Here is a 25,050-nt window from a genome sequence, read left to right as displayed (position 1 = left end):
GCCTAGTGGACCACTCCAGCAGGAGGACCATTTTTCTCCTCAGCAATAGCCCAGGCAATGAGAAATTGCTACAAATCAGGCAATGAGAGATTGTCACTACCCTGAACTGTTTACTTTCTTCCAATGGCTTTTCATTGGAAAGAAATGGCTTTTCATTAGAAGTCCTCCCTCCCAACTTCCCCTTTTCCTTTATAAAGGAAGTTTTCTTTGTTCTCTGGACATGTCTATGGTTTGCTGGAGTTTGCTCATGTCCCAAATTGCAATTCCTGTGCTGTTTATAAATAAACTATTTTTTCCTTCTTAAATAACTAGCTATTTTATTTTTAAGATGGACAACCCTAAAACTCTCAGTTATTTTATTAATGTAAAGGAAAATCACACAAGTGTGATAGAAATGTATGAAAAGGCAAAATCACGACTACAATAAATTGTGGGCCTTTACAATGAAGAGGAAGGTTATGATAAAATATTAATACAAAGTAGTTATAGTGTTAGTGATTAATTTAATTTTGTACAATAAAAAAAGTTCAGGACAACACTAGAGGTATTGGTCAAAGTCAGTGTTTTCCACCTATAATGCAAGTATACCAAATGTCCAACAGATTTCTGTCATGGATGGGATACATCTTCATGTCCATTTGCTTTACATTGACTTTGTTTTTTACTAAGATTTTATTTGAAGAGCAACTCTCATATCAAAAAGTTATTAATAAACCACCAATCCAACAAATAAAATAATTTGTAATAATTAAGAGTAATGCATTTTTTAGTTTTAAGATACTGGATATTTAAAATTTGTCTTTATTTGTTTATTTATTATATCACATTTTTTTTACTTTGTGAATGTACTGGGGTGATATTGGTTAATAAAATTATATAGGTTTCAGGTGTACAATTCTATAATACATCATCTGTATATTGTATTGTGTGTTCACTACCTCAAGTTGAGTCTCTTTCCATCACCATTTATCCCATCGTTAGCCTTTTCTACTTTAGCTGTGGCTGAGTATAGTGCATTTTACAAAATTTCTATCACATTATGTCTTAGAAATATTAAAAAGAATGATTATCTAGGACACTAAAATTTAGTTACCAAAAATAATAGGAAAGAATATACAGCTTTTTTAGATAATGAAATTTCTGTTTATTATATTTTTAAAAATGAATTTTTATTAACTTGAAATATAATAGACTAGGAATTTTAATATTATAGGTTCTTTAGAGTTTCATTACCTTGAGAACAAATTCTAAGTTCCTTAATATTCTTGCATGTGTGAAGCCCTAAGCTGCTTTTTAAATCAATGTTTCCCTGTTCCTCTATATCTCTGTTCTTTAAGTATATTTGTGCTCACTCATCCCCTAAAATAGTTTTTTAGACTATGCCTTCTCAAATATTTTAAGCTGATGTATGCAATATTTTGGTTTAAAAAGTTTAATGTTTGTAAGAGATAAAATATCTGATGCTAAATATTGTAAATGTATTTCAAATGTATTATGTGCAACACTACAATTTTTTGGAGCTCAAATTGAGCTTAGCCAAATGATAAAACATGCCTGCCATATAACCTAAATCATCAGTACAATGAGTCTTACTTTGCATGGGGAAAATGCCTCAATAAAACCTGAAAAATCTTGGAACATCCTTGGGTTTTAGACACTTGCTTTATAGAATATCTCAAACCAAACCAAACTGCTCTACTCTATTTTCTAAACAAACAATGGTTTTATAACCTATTTTCTTGCTCATAACTATGATCTAATTTTAAATTCAAATCCCAATCATTCCTCAAAGCCCAGCTGAAATTCTTTCATATGGAGGCATCCTGAGTTTCTTATTTCATGTGGAAGACCCAATCTAAAGTCAAAATACAGTCACTAATATTGTTGCCATGCTCAGTTCCCAGGCCTAACTTCTAAGGACAACAAACATAAGTAAACATAAATTTTAAAAAATGCATTAACTAACAAAAACTACTTTATCAAGCAACATTACAGAGATTAAACACACACACACACACAAACATAAGGCAGACGTTTTGTGGCTCAAGGACCACTCTAGTGTGTCCAGTTTGTGTTACTTTTGGTACGAACTTGGGAACATAGATGATGAACCAGTTATGTTTATATCAGCAAGATCATAATAAATCATAAAGACCTGATAATTCAAAGATAGACCTTCTGTTCTCTTCAATTCTTTTTAGGGCATTCAGGTGAGACCTACTATGTCTTTTTATAAGTATGAAATTAATATGACTACTTTTTCATTATGCAGTATAAGCCAATTCTAGGATCTAATATTGGGGAAAAACTGGTGAAACAAATATAAAATATCCGGTGTAATAGGTCACTTATTCTGTTTGTCTAATGTAATAGAGAAACATCTCTTTATGTAGTTCTAATTTACATTTTTGAATATATCAACCATTCATTCTCTCAGTAAAGCAAACATACACTGATATGTATGCAATTATATTGGATAAAGAGTTTACATTTTTTTACTGGGAATTTCACTTATCAGGCAGTTATAAGAAATAGTCAAAATACATGATTGCTGTTCTCATGAAATTTAAACGTTTCACTCTTTGTCCTTTGAAATTCAAATAAAGTGTTCCACTGAAAAATCCATTATTTCTATGAAACCTGAGAGAAGAGAAAATATTTGGCCATAAATTTATTGAACATGCTATCTGAGTAATTAATAGCTATTGTTTTTCAAATTAAACATATACTGGGGCCTTTAAATCAATGTAATGGGTTGCAACAATGTATACACTTAATTTATATACACTATAAATATATAAAACTAGAGGCCTGGTGCACAAAATTCGTGCACAGGTGGTGTGTCCCTCAGCCTAGCCTGTACCCTCTCCAATCTGGGACCCTGTGAGAGATGTTTGACTGCCCATTTAGGCCCGATCCTACTGGGATCCCTCTTACAGACATCCCTCTTACAATCCAGGACTGCTGGCTCCCAACTGCTTGCCTGACTGCCTTCTGATTGCCCCTAACAACTTCTGCCTTCCAGCCTGATCACCCCCTAACCACTCTCATGCCAGCATGATTGATGTCTAACTGCCCTCTCTTGCAGTCCTAGTCCCTCCCAACCACCCTCCTCTTTTGGCCTGATCCCTCCCAACTGCCCTCCCCTTGTGGCAGCCATCTTTGACCACATGGAGGCAGCCACCTTGCGTGTTGGAGTGATGGTCAATTTGTATATTACTCTTTTATTAGATAGGATAGAGGCCTGGTGCACAGATGGGGGCCAGCTGGTTTGCCCTAAAGCGTGTCCTGGATAAGGGTGGGGTTTATCTTGGGGTGAAGGGTGGCCTGGGCAAGGGGCCTATGGTGGTTTTCAGGCCAGCTATGCCCCAGCGACCCAAGCAGAGGCCCTAGTATCTGGGATTTATTTATCTTCTATAATTGAAACTTTGTAGCATTCAGAGGAGTCCAGGCCATCTTTGTTGGGTTAATTTGCATACTCGCTCCTGATTGGCTGGTGGGCAAGGCTTACGTGTGCAACAGAGGTACGGTCAATTTGCATATTAATCTTATTAGATAGGATATATATCATATTTTTAACATATATGAAATAAAATAGTACCATCTTACTATAATATATTAGGCTAGATAAATCAGAGTGCATCACATGTACAATTTATAATTTGTTTTAGTGTGGTTCATACTAAAAATGTTGAAAACACACTGAGCTAATGTATGTGTCACTGCTATATTCACTGTGGTCTGCTCCCAGAGATTTGAATAAAGATGAACCTGTATAGCAATATTAAGTCACAAATTCATGTGGATATGCAAGTGTGGGACAGTGAAGAAATCCACTTTTGGGAGGACAATTTCTTTCAGCTCCGTTATAAATAGTGACACTGAAGCATCATTAAAATTCCATTCACTGGAGAAAGATATTCAAAATAATGAGGGCTCATTTTTGTATTTTTATCTCCTACAAGAAAAATTCTTAAAGGGCTTGAGTTCTTATTTAAAAACAAATTCTATAGCATGGCTTTCAAAAAATGTTTTATATAAAGTAAAAATGTTTCATAGAATAAGAATCATAATAGAAATCCCCTTAAGCTCTCTGTTAAGACTTGGCATATTCCATTCACTGATGTGGAGATTTCACAGAAGCTCGGGGCATGGGTATGAGTCTGACAGACCTGGTTCTCATCCTTGCCCTATATGCTGATATTTACAGGTAAGTTATATACCTTTTTTGAACTGTGAGCTTTTCTCATATGTAAAATGAATGCGATGATGTCTACTTCATGTGGATTGCTATGAGAATTAGAAGAGCATGCATGCATATTAGGTCCTTAACATAGCAGTTAACATGCAGAAATTACTTAATAATTGGTAGAAAGAGCTATTCAAAATGAATTATCAGGTATGCAACATGTAATGGTTTGTGATTCTTAAGCATATCATTCTTAAGATTGGATTATATTATTATATCAGGTAATTGTAGGGCATAATATTCTAGACCTTAAAAATATTAGAGGAAACTATGTACTTGATTTTACAGATGGTAAAGTAAGGCACAGAGAGATTAAACAGAGTAATTAGTAACTGTTAAGTGATAGAGCCAGGATTTAAAAACTATGAATTGGACTCCAGAGATCTAGGGTACAATAAATGTTAGCTAATATTAAATATCATTATTTCTTTGAATAGCCACAAAAATAATTCGAGATATACCAAAACAATAAAACTTCAAGAAAATTGACAGATTACATTTGCAACACCAAAAAAGAACAGCTTTTCTACATAAACACAAATACTAATGAGAAAAATGAATGGAAAACCCATTCTCATAAACAATAAGAATCACAAATTGCCTAACAAGAAATATATGATGATTATATGAGTAATAATGTTAAAAAATGTTTCTGAACAACACAAAATAAGTTCTCAAAAATATCAAGAGAAGAGCCATGTTCCTGGAATAAATAAATAAATAAATATATTTATCCTATATAATAAAAGAGTAATATGCAAATTGACCATCACTCCAACACACAAGATGGCAGCCCCCATGTGGCCAAAAATGGCTGCCCCCATGAGGACACAAGATGGCCACCACAAGATGGCCTGTAGGGGAGGGCAGTTATAGGTGATCAGGCCAGCAAGGGAGGGCAGTTAGGGGTGACTGGGCAAGCAAAGAAGGGCAGTTGGGTGGAACCAGGTCTGCAGGGGAGGGAGTTGGGGGGCAGGCCTTCAGGAGAGGGCAGTTGTGGGGGACCAGGCCGGCAGAGTAAGGCAATTATAAGGGATCAGGCTATCATAGAAGGGCAGTTTTGGGGGACCAGGCTGGCAGAGCAGAGCAGTTGTAAGTGATCAGGCCAGTAGAAGAGGGCAGTTGAGGGAGATCAGGCCTGAGGGAGAGGGCAGTTGGGAGGGACCAGGCCTGCCTGGGAGGGTAGTTGGGGGGACCAGGCCTGCAGGGGAGGGAAGTTAGGGGCAATTGGGCCAGCAGGGGAGTAGTTAGGCAACAATCAGGCTGGTAGGAAAGTGGTTAGAGGGTGATCAGGCTGGCAGGCAGAGGTATTTAGGGGCAATCAGGTAGGCGAGTGGTTGGGAGCTAGCAGCTCTGGATTGTGAGAGGGTTGTTAACTGCCTGTTTAAATGGGTAGTAAGACAGCTCTCAAGGGGTCCCAGATTGGATAGGGAGTAGGCTGGGCTGAGGGACACCCTCCACACACACCATGCACAAATTTTGTGCACCAGACCTTATATATATATATATATGAGGTCTGGTGTATATATATATATATATATATATATATATATATATATATATATATACACACACACACACTAATTCTTCACATCACAAATTAAATATAACCACAATTAACTACTAACAGGAATTTTTATGAAACTTGACACCTGATCATTGTTTATTTATAAAATAAAACACACAATAGGCAAAAGCTCTTTAAAAAGAACAATAAAATAATTTGCTCTAAAGGGTATTAAAACCATTCCTTAAAGTTTGTTTTTTTGCCCAAGTGTATCAATAGAACAGAGACACAGAAATAAATTTATGTACATTTAAGAATGTAGTATACTACAAAATGTGTATGTCAAACAATTGAGGTAAAAAATGGACTATTCAAATTATGGTATTATGTACTATTGGCCATAAAAAAGAAAAGTAAATGAAGAAGAGAAGAAGGAAAGGAAGAAAAGAACCGAAAGAGAGGAGGAGGGAGGGAAGGATGAAGGAAGTGGCCCTATCTGATACTATACTTCAAAATAGAAAAGTTTTCAAAAACTTGTCTCTCTTATTACTTAACAAAGTAAACTACAATGATTTTTATTTAAAAATCGAATTTTTTAGAACAACCCACAATTTCTTGATACAAGTTTATGCTATAAATCTGAAACAGTGAAAGCCAAGAAAAAAGGTTATCTCATACCAGCATGTAACATGTATCCATATACTACTTCCACCCAAACATTGGAAAGAAAAACAAAAAAGATTGTTATCATCTGATAAATCTAATGCAAAGAAACTAACCAAGATAAAGGAAAGATGATGGTAGACACTGCTAGGAAAATCTACGGAGAATGAAGGACTGTCTATACCACTGGAAATATTCTACAGAGGCAGAAAGGGCCACCAAGACCCATAGACTTAAAATGGCCCATGTCTGGTTGTCAGAAATCACTTTGTACAATAGCACCTCAGATGGGAAAAAGGTAGTCACAGTCCGTCTTCCCCTTCTCACCAACTATCTTTTTAAAATAAACGAAGTGGCTAGCCCTTGATTCCTCTACCTCAAATTGTGACTCATCATGGATAATTCAAGGTAGGTAAGGCAAGTGTTTTAAGTTTTAGAATTAAAATAAGTAAATCAAATAGAAACCATAGCTTAAAATCACCAAATATAAGAAGACTTGAAAGGAGACTGTGGACCTAACGGAAATGCTGAGGATCAAAACAGCATCATTGTATATAAAAGAGATGAATGAGGGAAAGCAAGGGCAGAATTCATATTTTCAAAATTTTAAATAAGTGAATGCTATGGAAGTAAGGACTCTAGATAATGGCAGCTACTGTAGTCAGAGGAGAATAACAGAGTTTAAAATAATTGAATACATTATGATAGCTGTGAAGGAAAAAGATGATCCAACATACAAATTACTGCTTTCTCAGAAGTGAAGACTCAACAAAAGAATCTGAAAGATATTGAATGACATAATAGAAAAAAATATCCCTGAGGTGAAAAAGTGAAAGTGCAAAAAATGTATTAGATCAGACAGAATAAGAGCAAAGTATAAGGCTGCCGTCAGAGATTTTATGCCAATGTTCAGTGCTAGAATGTCATAGGAAGTGAGTTAACAGTAAAAGAAGTGAGGAGCCCTTACTAATATTCCCAGAAAGAAAGAAAAAAAGAAAACAGACATATTCAGCATGAAATATTTCAAGGGTTAACAAGCAAACAAGCAAACACACAAACAAAACTAATTAGCAGTGAAATACACGTAAGGAGGATGACTTAAATATTGAACTCAGTTATAGAGAAGCCAAAATGGAATACAGGTTGTGAATACTGCAGCCGCCTATATATAGAATTAAGATCAAAGTGCCAAGGCAATTAATGTTGCAGAACAGAATGCAATTACTATGAACTCTGGCAAAGTTAAAATAATATAATTGTCCAGAAAACTGAAAATGAAAAAGGGTGAGGACAAATTGGAGAGGAGCTAATCACCTCAAATTGCACTGCGGGGAGTTAATGAACATTGACACGTGGGGCTGAGGCAGCCAGCTTCTAAATGGTACTCATAAACTTTTATTCTGGACATAAAGACAAGCTTTAAAAAATTCTTGTTGTGGAGAAAAATTAAAGTTCAGTAATTCTTCTTAATTTATTTCAGATTATATTTCTTCTACTAAATGACTGTTAATTGTAAGAAGCATGCCCATGTCTCTCTCTACAGACTTATCTTTTTGTGAAGATGTGTAAACTTATAACCGTGAAACCATGAAGATATTCAATGTATATTAACAGCAGTTTTTTTTTTCTTTTTCTTTTTTCTGAGTGAAAAGGTTTTGGGATGATTTGTAGTTTTTTTTCTTTCTTTTTTTTTCTTTTAACTGAATGAAGACATCATAGTAAAATAATCACTTTCACTTGTATTATACATCTAAATGCAATATGATAATGACAATGAGGACATGACTATAGAAGCCTGCTCACGTCTCTTTGCATGAATATGTTTGCGTGGGAGAAAGAAACCAGCAAAGAGATTTATAGGGGAGAAAAGGTACCTAGAAAAAGACAGGGTCCGGAGATTAGCATGCTACGTAACCAGGAATGAGTTTTGCTGGGCTTGCCTGACCCCAGGGCTCTGTGTCTGATCTCTTTAAAAAAATCGTTGATTACCCAAGGTAAGAAACTGGTTGTCACCAAGAACTGAGTTAGCACCCGAGTGCTGATGCCAGGTGAAATGAGTGGGCATGGAGCGGGGAGCAGAGCCTCATCCACAGCCCCGCTCACACAGGAACCATAAAGAAAACAAACATGTTTGCTTTGCTGGGTGTTATTGAAAACTGGAATGATCTGGCATGGCTCCCCAGCACAAGTATCAATCTCGTATGCAAGGTGCTGGGATCCCTGGGCAGTGGTGAGGAAACAACTTCACTGAAAAAGTAAACAAGAAAGTGTTTAGCTCATTTCAGATGAAGTTGGGTAATGCTTGAAGAAGTCCCTGAGACCTGCATGATGCCAAATTTCTGGGAAGAATCAATGAAATGCATTTAGTACTGTGGACTCGTGAAATCTTGGGTAACATGCTTCAGTTACGTGAAAAAACAAACAGCCTGGTGATTGCATGTCCTGATTTCCTGCTATTGCAAAACCTTTGACCTAATGTTAGAACATGTGCATTGAAGATTGATTCAGAATGTAATCATTTATTTGAGGTGGCCCCAAATTACATATCCTTCACTATTCTTTCTTATTGAAGAAAACTATATATTTAATTTCCCAAATGTTCAACGAGTTCTAACTCTCTGAAAACAATGTGTTAATTTTGAAAGGTTCATTGAATTCTAAGATATTTCAAGCAGATATGATTTTCTGTGCACTGATATAACGGACCATAGAAAAGGTTGATTTTTCCCCCCCAAAGCATAAAGAAGAGAGTAAGCTGTGATAGATAATTATAGAACTCCAAATATTTATAGACATTTAGAGGTGGAAAAAGGAGGCCAGTTAACATGGAGACAGTAGGAACAGCCCCTGGTTTGTAGATTGAGAGACTAGAAGTGTGTGGGGAACAGTATTTTCTGACAAATAGAAACATACATGCTGAGAGGGAATCATTGATCGGCTGCCTCCAGCATGCCCTCTGCTAGGGATGGAGCCCACAACACAGGCATGTGCCCTGATCAGGAATCAAACCTGGACCTTCGGGTTCATGGATTGTTTCTTAACCACTGAGCCACACCATTCGGCTTTTTCTTTATTTTTTTAAAAAATGGTAGTGTATGTGTAGAGAAATTTTCAGGAAGCAAATGGGTCTCCTTCTTCTGTTCCCAAACCACACTCATGCCCTGACTGCAGACGGACCTTGGCTCCAGCCTGTGCAGCCCCTTTTACCTGGCAGTTCCCTAGAGGCAGGTGAGGACTAGAGGACACACAGGAAGGACAAGCAGCAGGACTGGAGACGGGACAGGCAGCATCTAGATGTTGGTCACCACAGTGGACTTTGGAAATGCTGGTGAGCTGAGGTTGCAAACTTTCCAGGGACAAAGTTCAGGAGGCCTGACTGCCACCAGCTCACACTTTAATATTAGAATCAGTGGACTATTTCTTATTAGGTCAATAGATGGCGTAAACATTCATCTAACTGTCCTAGAGAATCCATAGCTCTGAAAACTGTTCCAGCTGAGAGGGTAAATTCTGTCTTTCTCTATATTGCTTTCTCAGCAGCCAATATAATTTGGTCTAAAATGGATGAATTTTCAAAGAAGTTCCTGCCTATGATGACTCTCACCTTCTTCCCACGTTAAGTAATTTCTTGATTTCCATGTACAAGTTTTCATTTGTTCAAAGATTAAATTGTTTAATCCAAATACAACACTAACTTCCAGTTGGAAGAAAAACACTAATCTGTATAAGCATGATGTTGTTCAGTTTTTACGAAAATAAAACAAAACATCAATCAGTTTTTAATTTTAAATTTAATTACTTTTATAGTTAATCACGTACTAGTAAGGTTAGGTAGTCATATAATAGTTCAAAGCCCGGTTAGGGCTCATACCCGGATTGTGGTCTCGATCCCAGAGAGGGGTGTGAAAGAGGCAGCTAATCAATGATTCTCTCTCATCATTGATGTTTATAGCTCTCTCTCCCTCTCCCTTCCTCTCCGAAATTAACAAAAAATATTAATAAAATAAAAAACAACAATTATCCTCATTAAAGATTTTATATAAAAGAATGCTCTCTTCTATTGTCACTGACATTTAAGTGAAAAAATGGCTTTGAAACAAATTATCAAATTATGTCTTACTATGCACCCAATTTCCTAAGATATTATATCAGTAATATTTAAACATAATTCTAGTTTTAAAAATACTTTCATATTTATGAAATAAGTAACAATTTTTCCAAATTTTATGTCACATGCTTTTTTTTCAGTCTTAATAAATGTATTTCCATACCTACATACATATCCCAGGGAATGCCTAATAGATTGAAAGATTCTAGTTAGATTTTGAGGTAACCAAGAATACTTACTGCCTTCGGAGAAGTAACATGCACACCAATATGAACAATGTCTCATTTATAACCCTTTGAGTTTTAACATACTGCTAGGTGATAAAACACACAGAGCACACACACAGGTGAAAGATAGTATCCTTACTTGCTTTAAATAAATTCCAAAATAAATTTAATTTCTATACTAAGATTCTTTGTCATATCTTAGAAAATGCAGCTGCATTAACAAATATATAATATATTAAAATAAAATCACTTATTCAAGTCAATGCTTCCAGCAAAAATTGCTCAAGATTTACCAAATGCCCCCTTTGGAATTCCTACAAGTACAATATGTATGTTTAACTTCCATTGAAAATAGAGGGGCATATTTTATAGACTAACAGACACAATACTACAGTTTAATTCTAAATGGTTCTCTCATGTGTTACTTTGAAACTACCCTTCACTAGTTTTTCAGCTTTTTAATTGTTTGATTTATTTAAATAAGTCTTTAGCTTAAAGAAACTTAATTACACACTGAAGAGATAAGGGGATTCTAGCTTCTTATTTCAAGCTAAAACATAACCTCTACATTATCTTTCACAGTAAGCCAAAGCCAGTATCACATACCTTTCGGGAATGAATTTCTTTCACATACAATGGAAGTAGAAACTCAGATATACCTTCAAGTCGGATTCCCTTCTTGGTGACTCTCAGATTTCCCATACCATCCTACAAGCAATGAAATATAGTTCACTTTTAGGTTCATGAGAGAATGAATAACTGGCCATAATTTTATTAGGCCTAAATTGAGAAAACAGTAAGCTCAAGTCAGTGATGATTTAAGGAAAATGAGAGATTGAATCTATTTAATGAATGACTGCAGCATTTCGCATGCATATAGAGGGCTCTGTTTGACATAAGCAGGATGAGAGGAATATAAAGGACCAGGTATCTTCTCTCAGCTCAATCAGAGACTAGAATGTATCTATGAATGAATCCTGTACTTTCTTCATGCATCAATCAGTTCAACGATTTGTTAGGTATAAAGATACTTGCTACCTGATTATTGGGAAAAACTTTATTTGCAGAAATCTAATCATATTTTCACATTACAGTTATACACATATTTTTATAATATTCAAATAGTCACACTCAAATAATTCCAATAAGTAATTAATAATTGATAGTATAAGTAAGCATAGTGTTTTAGTATTCAAATAATAAATAAAGCATATGTCCTATCCTTTAGAAAATAATACTATAAGAGGAAGGTCAAACAAGTACATAAATAATGTTTGTGGGGTAGAGTAAAATAAATAAGACCAGAACAACGCTACTGGGAATTTAAAAAGATTTCAAACCTGACAAGTGAGTATGCCATATCTCATGGAAGAGGTTGACTATGATAAAGGCCTTAAGAATATGGAATTTCTACCTGAGATGTCCTTGGAGAGAGGAGCAAAATGAACATGTGGGGACACCCAGGACATAACAATGCCATCCAATCTGGATAGTATATAAAATATAGTGAGAGAATACAACCAGGAGTATGCTTTGAGGCCAGAGAAAGGAAAGCCCTGAATACAAAGCTAAGAAGTCTGTGCTTATTTCAGTCTCCAAGAGAAGAAACAGAAGTTTGTGAAGAACTCAAATGATCAGTGTTTAAGCTTTAAGACGATGCTGGTATACTATGTGGGCCTAATTGACAGAGTATCAGTTAATAATGCACAACTTGGCATATGTGTGAGGGGTGTGGTGGAAGAACAACTTATAAGACCTCGTGACTAACTTTATCTGGAGATACTCTAAAGGGAATATTTACAATTTATCCAAGATTTCATCTCTATGACTAAATAAGGGAACATAGTGGGCTTTGGACTTTATAAATTTGAGGTAACATTGACAATTTCAGATATTTATAAACCATTGCATCTGTAGAAAGTGGGTTAGGGAATGCCAATCACTTAAGGCATGCTTGAGTCAATCATGGTGGATGAGCAAATTTTACTCTAAAACTTTTAGATAATGACTTAGGTTTGTGAATTGGAAAACAGTTATTTCATACATTCTGGGAGAGTGTGACCAGTGATATCAGAGGAAAGCTAAGACATCCTGATGGCCCAGTCTCTACCCCTTCACCCTCCACAAAGGAAGTCGTCGAAGTAGTATAAATACAATTTTGAGTAAGAATGAAAAGACTTTTAAGTTAGACAAGGAAAGTGACTACTAAGAGAGAATTTTTTTATGTGGTGAGGTTTAAATCTTCTCAGCAAAGCAGAAAGTAATAGATTTTGGTTGAATTAAACTGGGGATAGGGAAGAAGAAATTCATTTCTTGAGGCCTTGACTTAAGGCAGACACTGGAACTGGCAACACAACAAAACAAAACAACAGAGGGAGAGAATTTTAAGGACCATTCAAGGCTAATTCCTATGGGAAAATGGTCTACCTGCTTAGGGATGATGACACACCCTGGTTTCTCTGAAATAGCTGTTTATAACAGTTTTATAACAGGCACTTCCACTCTCAAAGTGAAACATGACTCTGATTTAGAAATTAATTACATGGCCACCGATCTACTGGCTCAATTAGTATAGTTTCACATTTTAGCTATGTAGGAACAGACAGAGGCAGAAGTCAGTTAGAGACTCAGAACTGAGGATGTGCCAGGCAGGAATGGCAGAGTCATAAGGATGTGGCATTCTAAAGTAGCAAAACTTATGCCCATCAAATATCAGGCCATTATCTTTCTTATTGGGTAGGAACAAGTGAAGCCAAACAGCACTGTTGGGTTGTAAAATAGCATAAGGTCAAAGAATGATAATTTATAATGAATTAATGACCAAGATCAATAGGGGTTTAAAAAGATGAGAGAGGGGAAGTCAGATTTATCACCAGAAAATGGAGCTTCTGATATTTTATGTTGACAGTGAGAGAATTTCCAGATATGAAAAGGCCTAAAGAATACTTGGGCAGTGGTAGGAGAAGTGGAGACAGAACTCTCTATAATCCAGAAAGCCGATAATATTAGAACATGTGAAATGACACATGGCTTAAAGTATTACATTTCCTCAGAGGGATTTCCTTTACTAAATCTCACACTGTGACTGTCCATATATATGGTCAAATCCTATCTGAAGGAAATTTTCTGAAGTGTTCCCCATGAAGTTGCTCTGAACACATCTAATGTGGAACTATCTTAGGGAAGTAAAAGAATTCTATCACAAACATAATTCCAGTTTCAATATTAACCTTTTCTTAGTTCATATATATATTTTATATATATATATATATATATATATATATATATATATTATATATATATATATTTATATATATATATTTTATTGATTTTTAACAGAGAGGAAGAGAGAGAGATAGAGAGCTAGAAATGTCCATGAGAGAGAAACATCGGCCAGCTGCCTCTTGCACACCCCCTACTGGAGATGTGCCCGCAACCAATGTACATGCCCTTGACCGGAATCGAACCTGGGACCTTTCAGTCTGCATACCGACGCTCTACCACTGAGCCAAACCGGCTTCGGCTTAGTTCTTTTTTAAAGAAACATATTTTTATTGACTTCAGAGAGGAAAGAAGAGGGAGAAAGATAGAAGCATCAATGATGAGAATTATTGATTGGCTGCCTCTTGCAGACTCTCTACTGAGGATCTAGCCCACAACCCTGGCTTGTGCCCTTGACAAGACTGGAACCTGGAACCCTTCAGTCCACAGACAGACTCTCTATCCATTGAGCCAAATCAGCTAGGGCATTTTTTCTAATTTTTTTCTAAATTTTTCTAAATTTCTAAATTTTTCTAAATTTTCTCTTGCTAACATATAATTTCTTGACAAATATTTTCTTCTTTTTCTAACAACCCACATATCATTCACTTCTTGGAACATATGCAAATGCTTAGTAACAAAATAATCAGAATGAAAATGTGCTGAAGCATATTAAAATATAAACAATAGTATACTTAATGACATGGTAGATATGATCATAATCATACAGTAAATGGAGAAAAAGTGGATGCAATCAATAAATCTGATTAGACTATGTATAAGGGATCAGCAAAGATATAAACCTTATAGTAATGATATTATATATAAGAGACCAGCAAATGTTTATTTTAAGTAAATGGAGAATAGATCATAGATGTTCAATCCAGTAGGGACATTTGTAATACACATGAAGTTTATGTTCAATACTCTTGAAAACAAATGGTTTCCCTCAGGAATTGCTGCAAGGAAAAAATTATTCCTGTGACCAAGCCTACTAATCTAATATTAATTGCATAACACAACTTTAAATGTGCAGGGAAATCCCTGTAATGTGCAGCTTTAACTTGAAATTCAAGTTCACCTCTTAAGAACGTGATAAGCCGAAACTGGTTTGGCTCAATGAATAGAGTGTCAGCCTGTGGACTGGGTCCCAGGTTCGATTCTGGTCAAGGGCATGTACGTTGGTTGTGGGCACATCCCCAATGGGGGTTGTGCAGGAGGCAGCTGATAGATGTTCCTCTCTCATCGATGTTTCTAACTTTCTATCCCTCTCCCTTACTCTCTGTAAAAAAATCAATAAAATGTATTTTTTTTTTAAAAGAGAATATGATAAAACCTTGGCAGAAGACAGGCTTATTAATCAACAATGCTCTAGGAAAACTGAGAGTGCTATTAAAACACATCACATTTCTTGATGGTAAATGTGACAACTAAAAAAAAAAAAAAACCCCAGAGATTTGACTTAAGAAAAATATTTAATAATGAATTAATAATGCTAGGCACCCTAAAGACTGCCATTCATAAGTAGGTGTCTGAGAAACATCCATATTTCAATCTTTGCAACATGAATATAAAGCCTAAAGTTTTACTATTAGCACTCCTCTCTTAAACTTCTATATATATAAAAGCTTAAGGGACTGAACGACTGAACAACCAACCACTATAACATGCACTGACCACCAGGGGGAAGACCCTCAATGCTGGAGCTGCTCCCTGGTGGTCAGTGCGCTTCCACAGCCAACCCCCCACAGCCAGGCCAACCTCCCCCAGTCCTTCCCCCAGGCCAGCTGGGCCTGATTGGCTCGGATCAGGACTGGGTGAGAGAGCCCCTGGTTGGCCCCAATTGCTGGCCAGGCTGAGGGACCCCAGATGTGCAAGAATTTGTGCACTGGGCCTCTAGTGTTTAATAGAATACCAGAATTATAATAAACCTGGTGAAAAAAATGCTCAGTTTACAAGTAAACTTAGAAAACTATTGCATGCTATATTCCCTTTGAGATTCCTAATGCACATTAGTATCCTAAATAGTCTAGATGTCTACAATAAAGAAACCTAACTACTTTGTTCAGTACAGAGTTCCCCAAACATTTTCCCCAATGGGTCCCCACCTCACTCACCTATATTTTAGGACAGGTAGAATAATGTCTTCTGAATACTAGTTTAATCACCTGTATTTTACAAACACCATAGAGATACTTATTGAAAAGGAGGTGCATTGTATAGCAAGGAGGTTAAAAAAGAGTTAAATGTTATGTCTCCACAAATATTTTTTTATAGCCTATGAATAGTACCACTAAATTTTGTTTATAATTTGATTTCACAGCTGTCTTTGAATACTGGAGAGAATATGCTGAACACTGCTGGGAATTTGATCTGCTTCATGGATGCAACTTCTTATTGTCTATAAGAAGGGAGAAAGAGAGGTAATGCTGATCATAGCTCTGGTTTTGCACATGATAGTTATCAGTTGTTATGAGCATAATTTAGTTCCTAAAAGAAGGATCCCTTCTTGTCTTGAGCAAATCCAAATTTCTGGATCTGCAAATTAAAGACAAGAACTGAAGGTATGGTCACTCTACATAAGTAGCCTACATGGTAAGGTCTTGTCTAATAAGTCCTTCCAGACTCTCAAGACAGTATCTTCCATTTCCGCCCTAACTGTTATGAAATTAGGCATACCAGCTTAATTCAGAGAGCGCTTTAGAAAATTATGAGCCAATAGCCTGTCAAAACATCCTTGGGAAATAGGCACATTGTTGTCCTTAATTTAATTAAATCACCAAAAGAAAGGGAGTTAAGTAGATTTGATGCAGCTAGGAAGTTAGCCTCAAATCTAGTAAACCATGGCAACTATGGAAATAGAAAATGTAAGTTAAATGTACTTTCTTAGGTAATCCCAGTAGGAAATCCTAAAATTTTTATGATTATTTTTGAGTTCATTTGTGTCTCTTCTTTATTAAAATTGTTGCATTCTTTTATTTTTTAAATTTTGTTCTCTGACTTCATTTACCAGCATATATTTCTCTTTGGGCTCAGATCTGTATCATAGTATTCTGAAGAAAGTTTTCTAGTTCCAAATAATTATAAAATTCACCTCGGAAATGAAGCCACCAGGACAAATTATTGATATTTGTATAGTCAAATACCATTTTAAAGAAATCTCACAAGATATTTTGTAAAGAAAAAAAAATTAGCATTTCGCAATCTTTTTATGAATTGTTTTGCAATTAGCCTCATCTTATAACTAAGTTTTGTGTGTGTGTGTGTGTGTGTGTGTGTGTGTGTGTGTTTCAATGCATGTGTGCATGCATGTGTGTATTTAGAAGTGGTGAGTTGCACAGGAGGGGTAGGTAAAATGAACTTGAACTTAAAATTGTAGGTATCCTGCTAACTGGAAAGTGAGGGATATGAGGTAAATGTCATTCATAACAGGACAGACACACCATGAAGACACAGATGAGCAAGCTGATTCTCCCTGTGGAACTAGGCAATGAGACCGTAGATAAGAGTTTTCTGACTTTGGGTCATTTTATGGTTCACAGACTTTCTAATCTCCACAGTGTTTTGCCATGTACAGTATTGAGTTTATATAGCTGTAGTATGTGGCCTCTTAAACTATTGTAGTCCCTGAGGCTCTGTTAAAACATCTGAAGACCCCTCTCATCATGAAGGAGAACCTTTCATGTGGAAATGCAATGGGTCATCTCTCAGCCAGATCTTAAGAGATTCTGTAAGTTCCTTGAAGGGTAATATTGATTTCCATCAATTTCATCTTGGAATTTTAAGAATAGACTTCTTTTTTCTAAAACATGTAGTCTAGTGTCTCTTCTTTAATATACATTCCATAGTAGGTAGTAGTAACAACCATTAGATACATATTTAAGATGACATGCTTTTCTACATTTTAGCTATTATACTTTATGATAGTACTGAATGGCATCCTTTCTATACTTTTCCTGTTTGTCATGTCAAACACAGACCTCAGCCCATAATGGAATCCTTCTTGTGGGAATTGCCACCCTGACAACCCCTTCTCAGCAACATGCTTCCCACAGAAACTGACATTAGCTGACAAGAGTTCATCATTACATCCAGGTCAATCAGACACTTTTATTAACATATCTTGAACTTAAAATTAAGTACAACCAATTAAAGAATGTCTCTTTGAATGTAGAACTGAAGTTAACTTTGACGATCTTTAAGTTATTTAGAGAAAGCCAGAATAGGCCTAGGACAAGAGAGCAAAGAGGATAAAGGAGGTTACTTCAACATACCACCTGTATCCTGTTTCTAGTTCTTTCTAAAGCACACATGCTTAGCTATCTCCCCCAAATCATGGCGTGTTATTTCTTTCCAACACATCCTTCAGGGTTATGATCCTGCAAATTATGTCATCCTACTTAAGATAACCATTAAATCAATTTAACAGAGAGTCTGCTTTATATTCACACTCCAATTTGGTAACCACATCCACTTCCATGGCTAAATTCTTTAGTTAAGTCAAGCTCCTTGACTCTTCACTATCCTCTCTCTCTAACCATTCCCACTCCTCCTTTATTTTGTTACCTTTGTCTCATTCTTTACATAGCAATTAAAGGATATCTTTATGAAGGCATCTTCCCATATAAGTTCAGAATGCTCCTCTTTATGAGGTAGTGTTCTAACACACTGATATTATAATATTTATAGTATGTCACGTACTAAGAAGACATACGCATACTACAGGAGTCAATCAGAGAGGACAAAACATAAGTAAGTAAAACATGATAGTATAAAATTCCTAAACATGTGAGTGCCCTTATTAAATATATATAATATATATAATTTATGTATCTCAAATATATGTATAGCACATAATATACAGGGTAGAGCAAAAGTATATTTCCAATTATTGCTATGGAAAATAATAATGCAATAATAAACTATTTCATGTACTTACAACTGTAAACCTGGTTTTGTCCACCCTATATATTCATAAATTGCTTTTTAAAATTTCTAAAAATTTGCAAAGTAATTCTGAAGCTAAAGAACCTTGAATTCTCACTTAACTTCTATTTATTATCCAATTCTTAGCAGTTACATATTCAAATATTTTGTAAGGGAAACAACATAAACGTTATATCCAAATGACAAAACTTCTTTTTTTCAAGAGCAGGCCTAATTGAACTGTAAGCATCTGGATTTATTCCCAAGTAATTTTCCATAGTACAACATTAGTAACAAAAATATTTGATGGATATTTTAAAAAATTATAGGTATATTTCTATTTCAATTGGCAAGCTAACATTCTACTATTACAAATAAGGCATTTGTGATAACACTGTCCTTAAATCAAAATATGTTGTTATTATATATAATTTATTATGTAAATTCCTTCCATTTTTATTGCACATTTTATTCATTCCAAAGTGTTTGTGTAATCTGTTGGTGTATAAGGTACAAGCAGATGTTTTGCTATAAACATGTCAGGATGTAGATTATTTATATATTTGATCAGCAGTAAAACAAGAACAAATTTTTATGTGCTACAAAACTCAAAGTCTATATTCTTTGTTTTCTTCATTCCAAATCAATTCACAATTTAATTGCTAAGAATAGTAACTAGTTGCTATCATTATTAGATATAGTAACTAGATTGATTGCCAAAAATAGTAGCTAGCCTTTCTATTTATGAAGATAAATTCACAAACCTTACAAGACAGAAATTTATCCTTCAGCAAGAAATTGATATATTTATTTTATTCAGAATCTTTAGTTGCATCATTTTAATATCTTGGTAAAGTCATCTCATGTAAGATTTTAATTTAATAATTTATAAAATGTAATAATCATGTATGTCCATTCTACTCGATCAATTTGTTAAAAAGATAAAATTGTATATTATTATCAAATATTTTCATAAACTATTGAACACTGTAAAAGCTTATGAAAATAATACAGTCCTTAAAAAGAACTATTAAGTAAATACTCTTTGGAAGTTCTGGGCCAATCAGCCAATACTTTGTATATTTTGCATACTGAGTGGAGCAAGTTGAGGGTGGAGCAAAGAAAGATATATATTATATCTGAGTAAATTGCCTGATTCCAGTGTCAGATCTTCTCTATTTTGACACTTGAAAAAATCTGAGAGGAGCCATTAATTTTGTAACACATATGCAACATGCACAATATATCAAATATTTTAATATCTAATATACATGTTAATTGAATTTCTTCACCAGCAATTGCTATTTGTCAATAGAGTAATATATCTTAAAATATGAACAAGCTATCAAAAATTTCTAGATACTGAAAGAAAATTAACAGAGTAAAGATAAAGAGAAATTGAAATATTGTGTATTAAGAAAAAGGAAATAATATTAGAAAGAGTTAACAATATTAGAGGGTTAACTTGAATGCATTTGAGAGGAAAAAATCTTCATTTAACAAAATATATAATATAAAAAATCTGGATATTTCTGTTGATGAGATATAATGAAATTATTTATTTTTTTGTGTGTTTTCCCCACAATAATAAAGATAATCTACAAAGGAATATTTGTACACATGAAGCAAATTAACTTATGGCAAGATTTTGAGCATTTGCTAGAGTTTGTGAAAGTAAAACTTCTTTACTTATAATGTTTTAAATACTGCCGCTTTAATGGCAATATTAATAACAGCATTGTTAATGCTACTCTGCAGGCTCAAAACCACTTGATTTTGAATAAAAATGATCTATATAAGTATAATATTTTCTTCTATATTACACCCGAATTTTATATTTGATCTAAAGACAATATTAACAAAATGTAATTGTTATAAACCCTGACAATAAATAATGTAATACTCAACAAAAGTATACAATTTTAAGTTATGAGGGTGAGTCCTAGAATTTAAAAAATAAATGTGTAAAGTAGAAATGTTAGGTAGTAGAGTAAAAGGAGACAGAGGTGGTATTGATAAATTAAATTCCTTATCTTTCACAGTCAATACAGTCAATATACTTCTGATAACACAGAAAATACTTATGATGATAACTAATCTTAAAAACTAAGAAGAGTCAAAACCGGTTTGGCTTAGTGGATAGAGTGTCAGCCTGAAGACTGAAGGGTCCTGGGTTCGATTCCGGTCAAGGGCACGTGCATTGGTTGCGGGCACATCTCCAGTGGGAGGTGTGCAGGAGGCAGCTGGTTGATGTTTCTCCCTCAGTGATGTTTCTAGCTCTCTATCCCTCTCCCTTCCTCTCTGTAAAAAAAAAAAAATCAATAAAATATTGTAGATCAGGACCGATTGGAATCTTCCTTCCTCTGGCTGCTGGGTGCTGGCCAGGGCCTTCCTTCTGTCTGTGCCACCTCCTGGTGGTCAGCACATGTCATAGTGAGCAGTCAAACTCCCAGTAGGTCAAACTCCCTAGGGGACAATTTGCATATTAGCCTTTTATTAAATAGGATATATATAGACTGAGTGGCCAGATTATTAAGATCACCTGAAGTTTGTAGGCAAATTAATTGTATACTGCATCATATGGGATATGGAAGCTGAAGGCCTGGTTGAATGCATTTGCTATCTGCAGTTACTAAGATAAAACATCTCCAATTCGCACAGGAACACAAAAATTGGACAGTTGAGCATTGGAAAAAAGTCATGTGGTCCTATGAATCATGTCTCCAGTTGCATCATGCAGATGGCAGAGTGAGAATTTGGCAGAAACAGCATGAAAGCATGCACCCAGCATCCATGAGTACAACCCTTCAAGTTTATGGGGGCAGTGTTATGGTTTGAGGCATGTTTTCCTAGAATGATTTGGGCCTTTTAATTCTTGTGGAACAAGTCTGAATAGCACAACATACTTAAGTATCGTTGTTGATCAAGTTCATCCTATCATGTTGATGGTATATGCCAATAAACATGGCTTCTTCCAACAAGACAATGTGCCATGCCACTGTGCTCGTATTGTGCAGGAGTGGTTTCAAGAACATGAGGGAGACTTTAACTTGCTTAGGTGCCCTCCTAATCACCAGATCTCAATCCAACTGAGCATTTGCATTTGTGGGACAAAGTTAAAAGATCCATCAGGCAGCTGGTTCCACACCATCCAATCGCACAGAACTGGACAGCTCTATTCATCAGGGATGGTGTCAGATTCCTCTCATCACCTTTCAACATCTCATGGAGTTAATGCCAAGAAGAATCGCTGCAATATTGAAGGCAAAAGGTGGCCCAACAAAGTATAGATCGGGTGGTCATAATAACCTGGCCACTAGTATAATTTGAGACTTAGAAGTTTGTTTCTATGCTTATGAATGTTCAATTGCTCTGGCACAATTGTTGAGTAGGCTATCCTTTCTCCATTGAATTACTTTTGTAGCTTTGTCAAAATCAGTTGAGTATATTTATGTGGGTCTATGTAAATTTCTCTTTCTGTTCCATCGTTCTCTGCTTCTCTCTTGATTACTGTAGTTAGAATGTAAGACAGTATCAAGTAGGGTGATCTCTCCCACTGTATTCATTAAGACTGCTTTAGGTATTCCAGGGCCCGTGCATTTCTATATGAATTTTAGGATAAGCTAGTCTATATCCGCAAAGAATCTTGCTGGGGTTGTGATTGGAAAATATTCATAGACTGTTTTCTGATGTCCCATGGTTGTCAAGGGAGCATCTTTGTTCCTGCAGAGTCTCCATGAGAGCCCTTGTGTTCTGCTACTGCTCAGAGCTGGTTCAAAGGCCAAACAAAAACCTCCAGTCTACATCCTCTAATCTTTGTAACTAAAGAAACAGCATATGGACAGAACTTCATTTTATAAAATCATTCTTTTAGAGTAGGAATGAACTTCTGGGTCTATGGAATTTATTTCCTAGCTTTATTATTTTGAGTATCCTTGTTCTGAGCTTGTACCTCATTTAGCTGAACAAATGTTTATTTTGCTAAGTTGTTGTTTTATTTCTTTAGTTTATGTTCCTTTGTAGTTAGTCTTTTAGAAATCAAACTCTGCTCCCACTATTTACAGTTTATTATTTTAAATAAAAACTTAAGAGATATACACAACTCGTTACGCACGCACATTTTATCAATACATGTATACAAATATAGTACTATTGTATATATTAAGAAAATGTATTTTTCAAGTATTTTGGTGTAATTTATTATAAGTTATTCAACACGATACAATGTGAATTTTTAAAATAATTTTACAGGCTCTCAATTTGTGGATGTCAATTTTGCATGTTATCTTCAAGGCTTCTTTCAAAATGACGGTCCGGAGAAAGTAGGAAATTTGATAAATTGTTCCCAATCTGGAGTTTAAATGGGAAGGGATTTCTTTATTTTCTTTTTACCTCCGTGAGACTGAAGACATCTGAAGACATCAATGTGACTGTCAGTTGACATGTTTTCCCTTTGAGGTGGAATTGTTCTATACTGACAACATGAAGTATAGGAGACCTTGCATCCATACTAGTTTTCTCCCATTCTTTATGTACTGGCAGTCTATACACTGTGAATGGCCAGAGCCAGGTACTAAGAGAAACATACCGACTTTCAGGCTGAGACTTAACTCCTATAATTAAAATCTAGAGGTTGCACTTTTCATATCCAGAAGCTCCAGAAGGCACCTTTTAATTCTGGAGCAGTTGCAAGCAGCACTTGGGCATTTTGCTTTATATCCATAGGTAGCTATCACAGAGGTTCAGTTAGAACAGAAGGGTATTTGTGGTCTGAGAGCATCGTTCTTCTTTTTCTTCTTGCCCTGTCCCCAAGCAACAATTTACTTTTAACAATAAAGATCTGATAATTTGGTGCTTTAAGGAATTTTTCCTTACCAACTGGCTAGCAAAAAGTAAAAAGCATTCAATCATTTATTCATTTCAACTCTTTGGTGGCAGCTGCTGCACCAGGTATTAAGGGTGCACAAGACTCATTTGTAAATAGTCCCGCAGGCTTTGCTTTTTCTCCTTTATGAACATCTCCCGTCTGGATTTCATACATTTGTAAACCCCGAAACACTCTGGGGGAGGAGAGGAGGCAGGGAGGCAAGTGACAGTTTTCAAAATTTATTGGCTTGATTGAATTAATCTGTTTGTTTGTTTTTAAGTTTAGATCTGCATGAGTATGGGCAAAATTTATAATATGAGTAGTCTATTAAACTAAATATTTCTAAATATTTTATAACTTCTACATTATAAGAAGAAAGTTTACTTTCATACTCAGGAAGTTCTGATCTGTTCCAAATATGTCATGATATTTGAAATTAATAAAAAAGACAACTAAAAATTAAAACAAAAAACAAAAGCCAAGTTCAGATAGTGATCTAGGTCAGGTTTCAAATCTAAATTACTGACATAGCTTTGTCTTCATACACAATTAAGGAACATTGCCGAGTAATTCAGGGTAGGGTGCAGCTCCCACAGTTTTGGCCAAAAATCCCCATTTCAGAGCTCTGCGGGGAGTTAAAAAGACCTTTAGTTCTAATGAGCTGACAAGTTTGACACAAGAGCTAGCACAAAGGAGGAGAAAGGAGAGTTTTAAATGGCAAAGAGTAAACTGGCATAGAACCACACTTCTCAGTTCTCTGTAAGTCAAAGGATTCTAGAGATGAGTAGACAAGGGCACTCTTGATCAAGTGGTTATGAAGTTGTCAGGTCAGTCATCCGATATTCCTTGATTAAATAGCCTGCAGTATATTGCTTTAACAGGCTTTATTAAATTTTCACAAATATAGTGGCTTTCAAAACTCAGATATTCTGACAAGCACAACCCGAAAAGCCATTAAGCTATGTAAAGTTACTAAAGCAAAATATTTTATATTATTGACAAAATTCTAAATATGAAACATATAAACTTCTGAGAATTTATGTAATTCAATGAAAATAACAGCGAGTAAGCAGATTTACATCTGGATACTTTTACTGGTTTTCTTTTTATTGTTAATGTAAAATATCCTCTAAGTGTATATTAAAAATGAGAATTTATTAATTAATACTGATACAATTAACAATGAATATCTTGGAAATTCAATTGGAATAACAGTTATATAAGCAGACTTCTTGATTGTTT

General features: G+C 35.3%; 1 protein-coding gene across 2 annotated transcripts in view; it reads right to left on the bottom strand.

The window, feature by feature from the left end:
• SGCZ (sarcoglycan zeta) overlaps nt 1–25,050 on the bottom strand; it is a 589,790-nt gene that overhangs the window by 100,641 nt on the left and 464,099 nt on the right. The window contains exon 3 of one of the 2 annotated variants that reach the window (XM_084877019.1): nt 11,361–11,462. The exons of the other annotated variant lie outside the window; for it this stretch is intronic. Coding sequence (XP_084733145.1) covers nt 11,361–11,462 — 102 coding nt within the window. The remainder of the gene's footprint in view (nt 1–11,360; nt 11,463–25,050) is intronic. 2 annotated transcript variants of the gene reach the window in all.

This window comes from Pipistrellus hanaki (assembly GCF_964339955.1).
Source record: "Pipistrellus hanaki genome assembly, chromosome: 3".
Lineage (NCBI taxonomy): Eukaryota > Metazoa > Chordata > Mammalia > Chiroptera > Vespertilionidae > Pipistrellus > Pipistrellus hanaki.
This window is presented reverse-complemented; position numbering and strand designations above follow the sequence as displayed.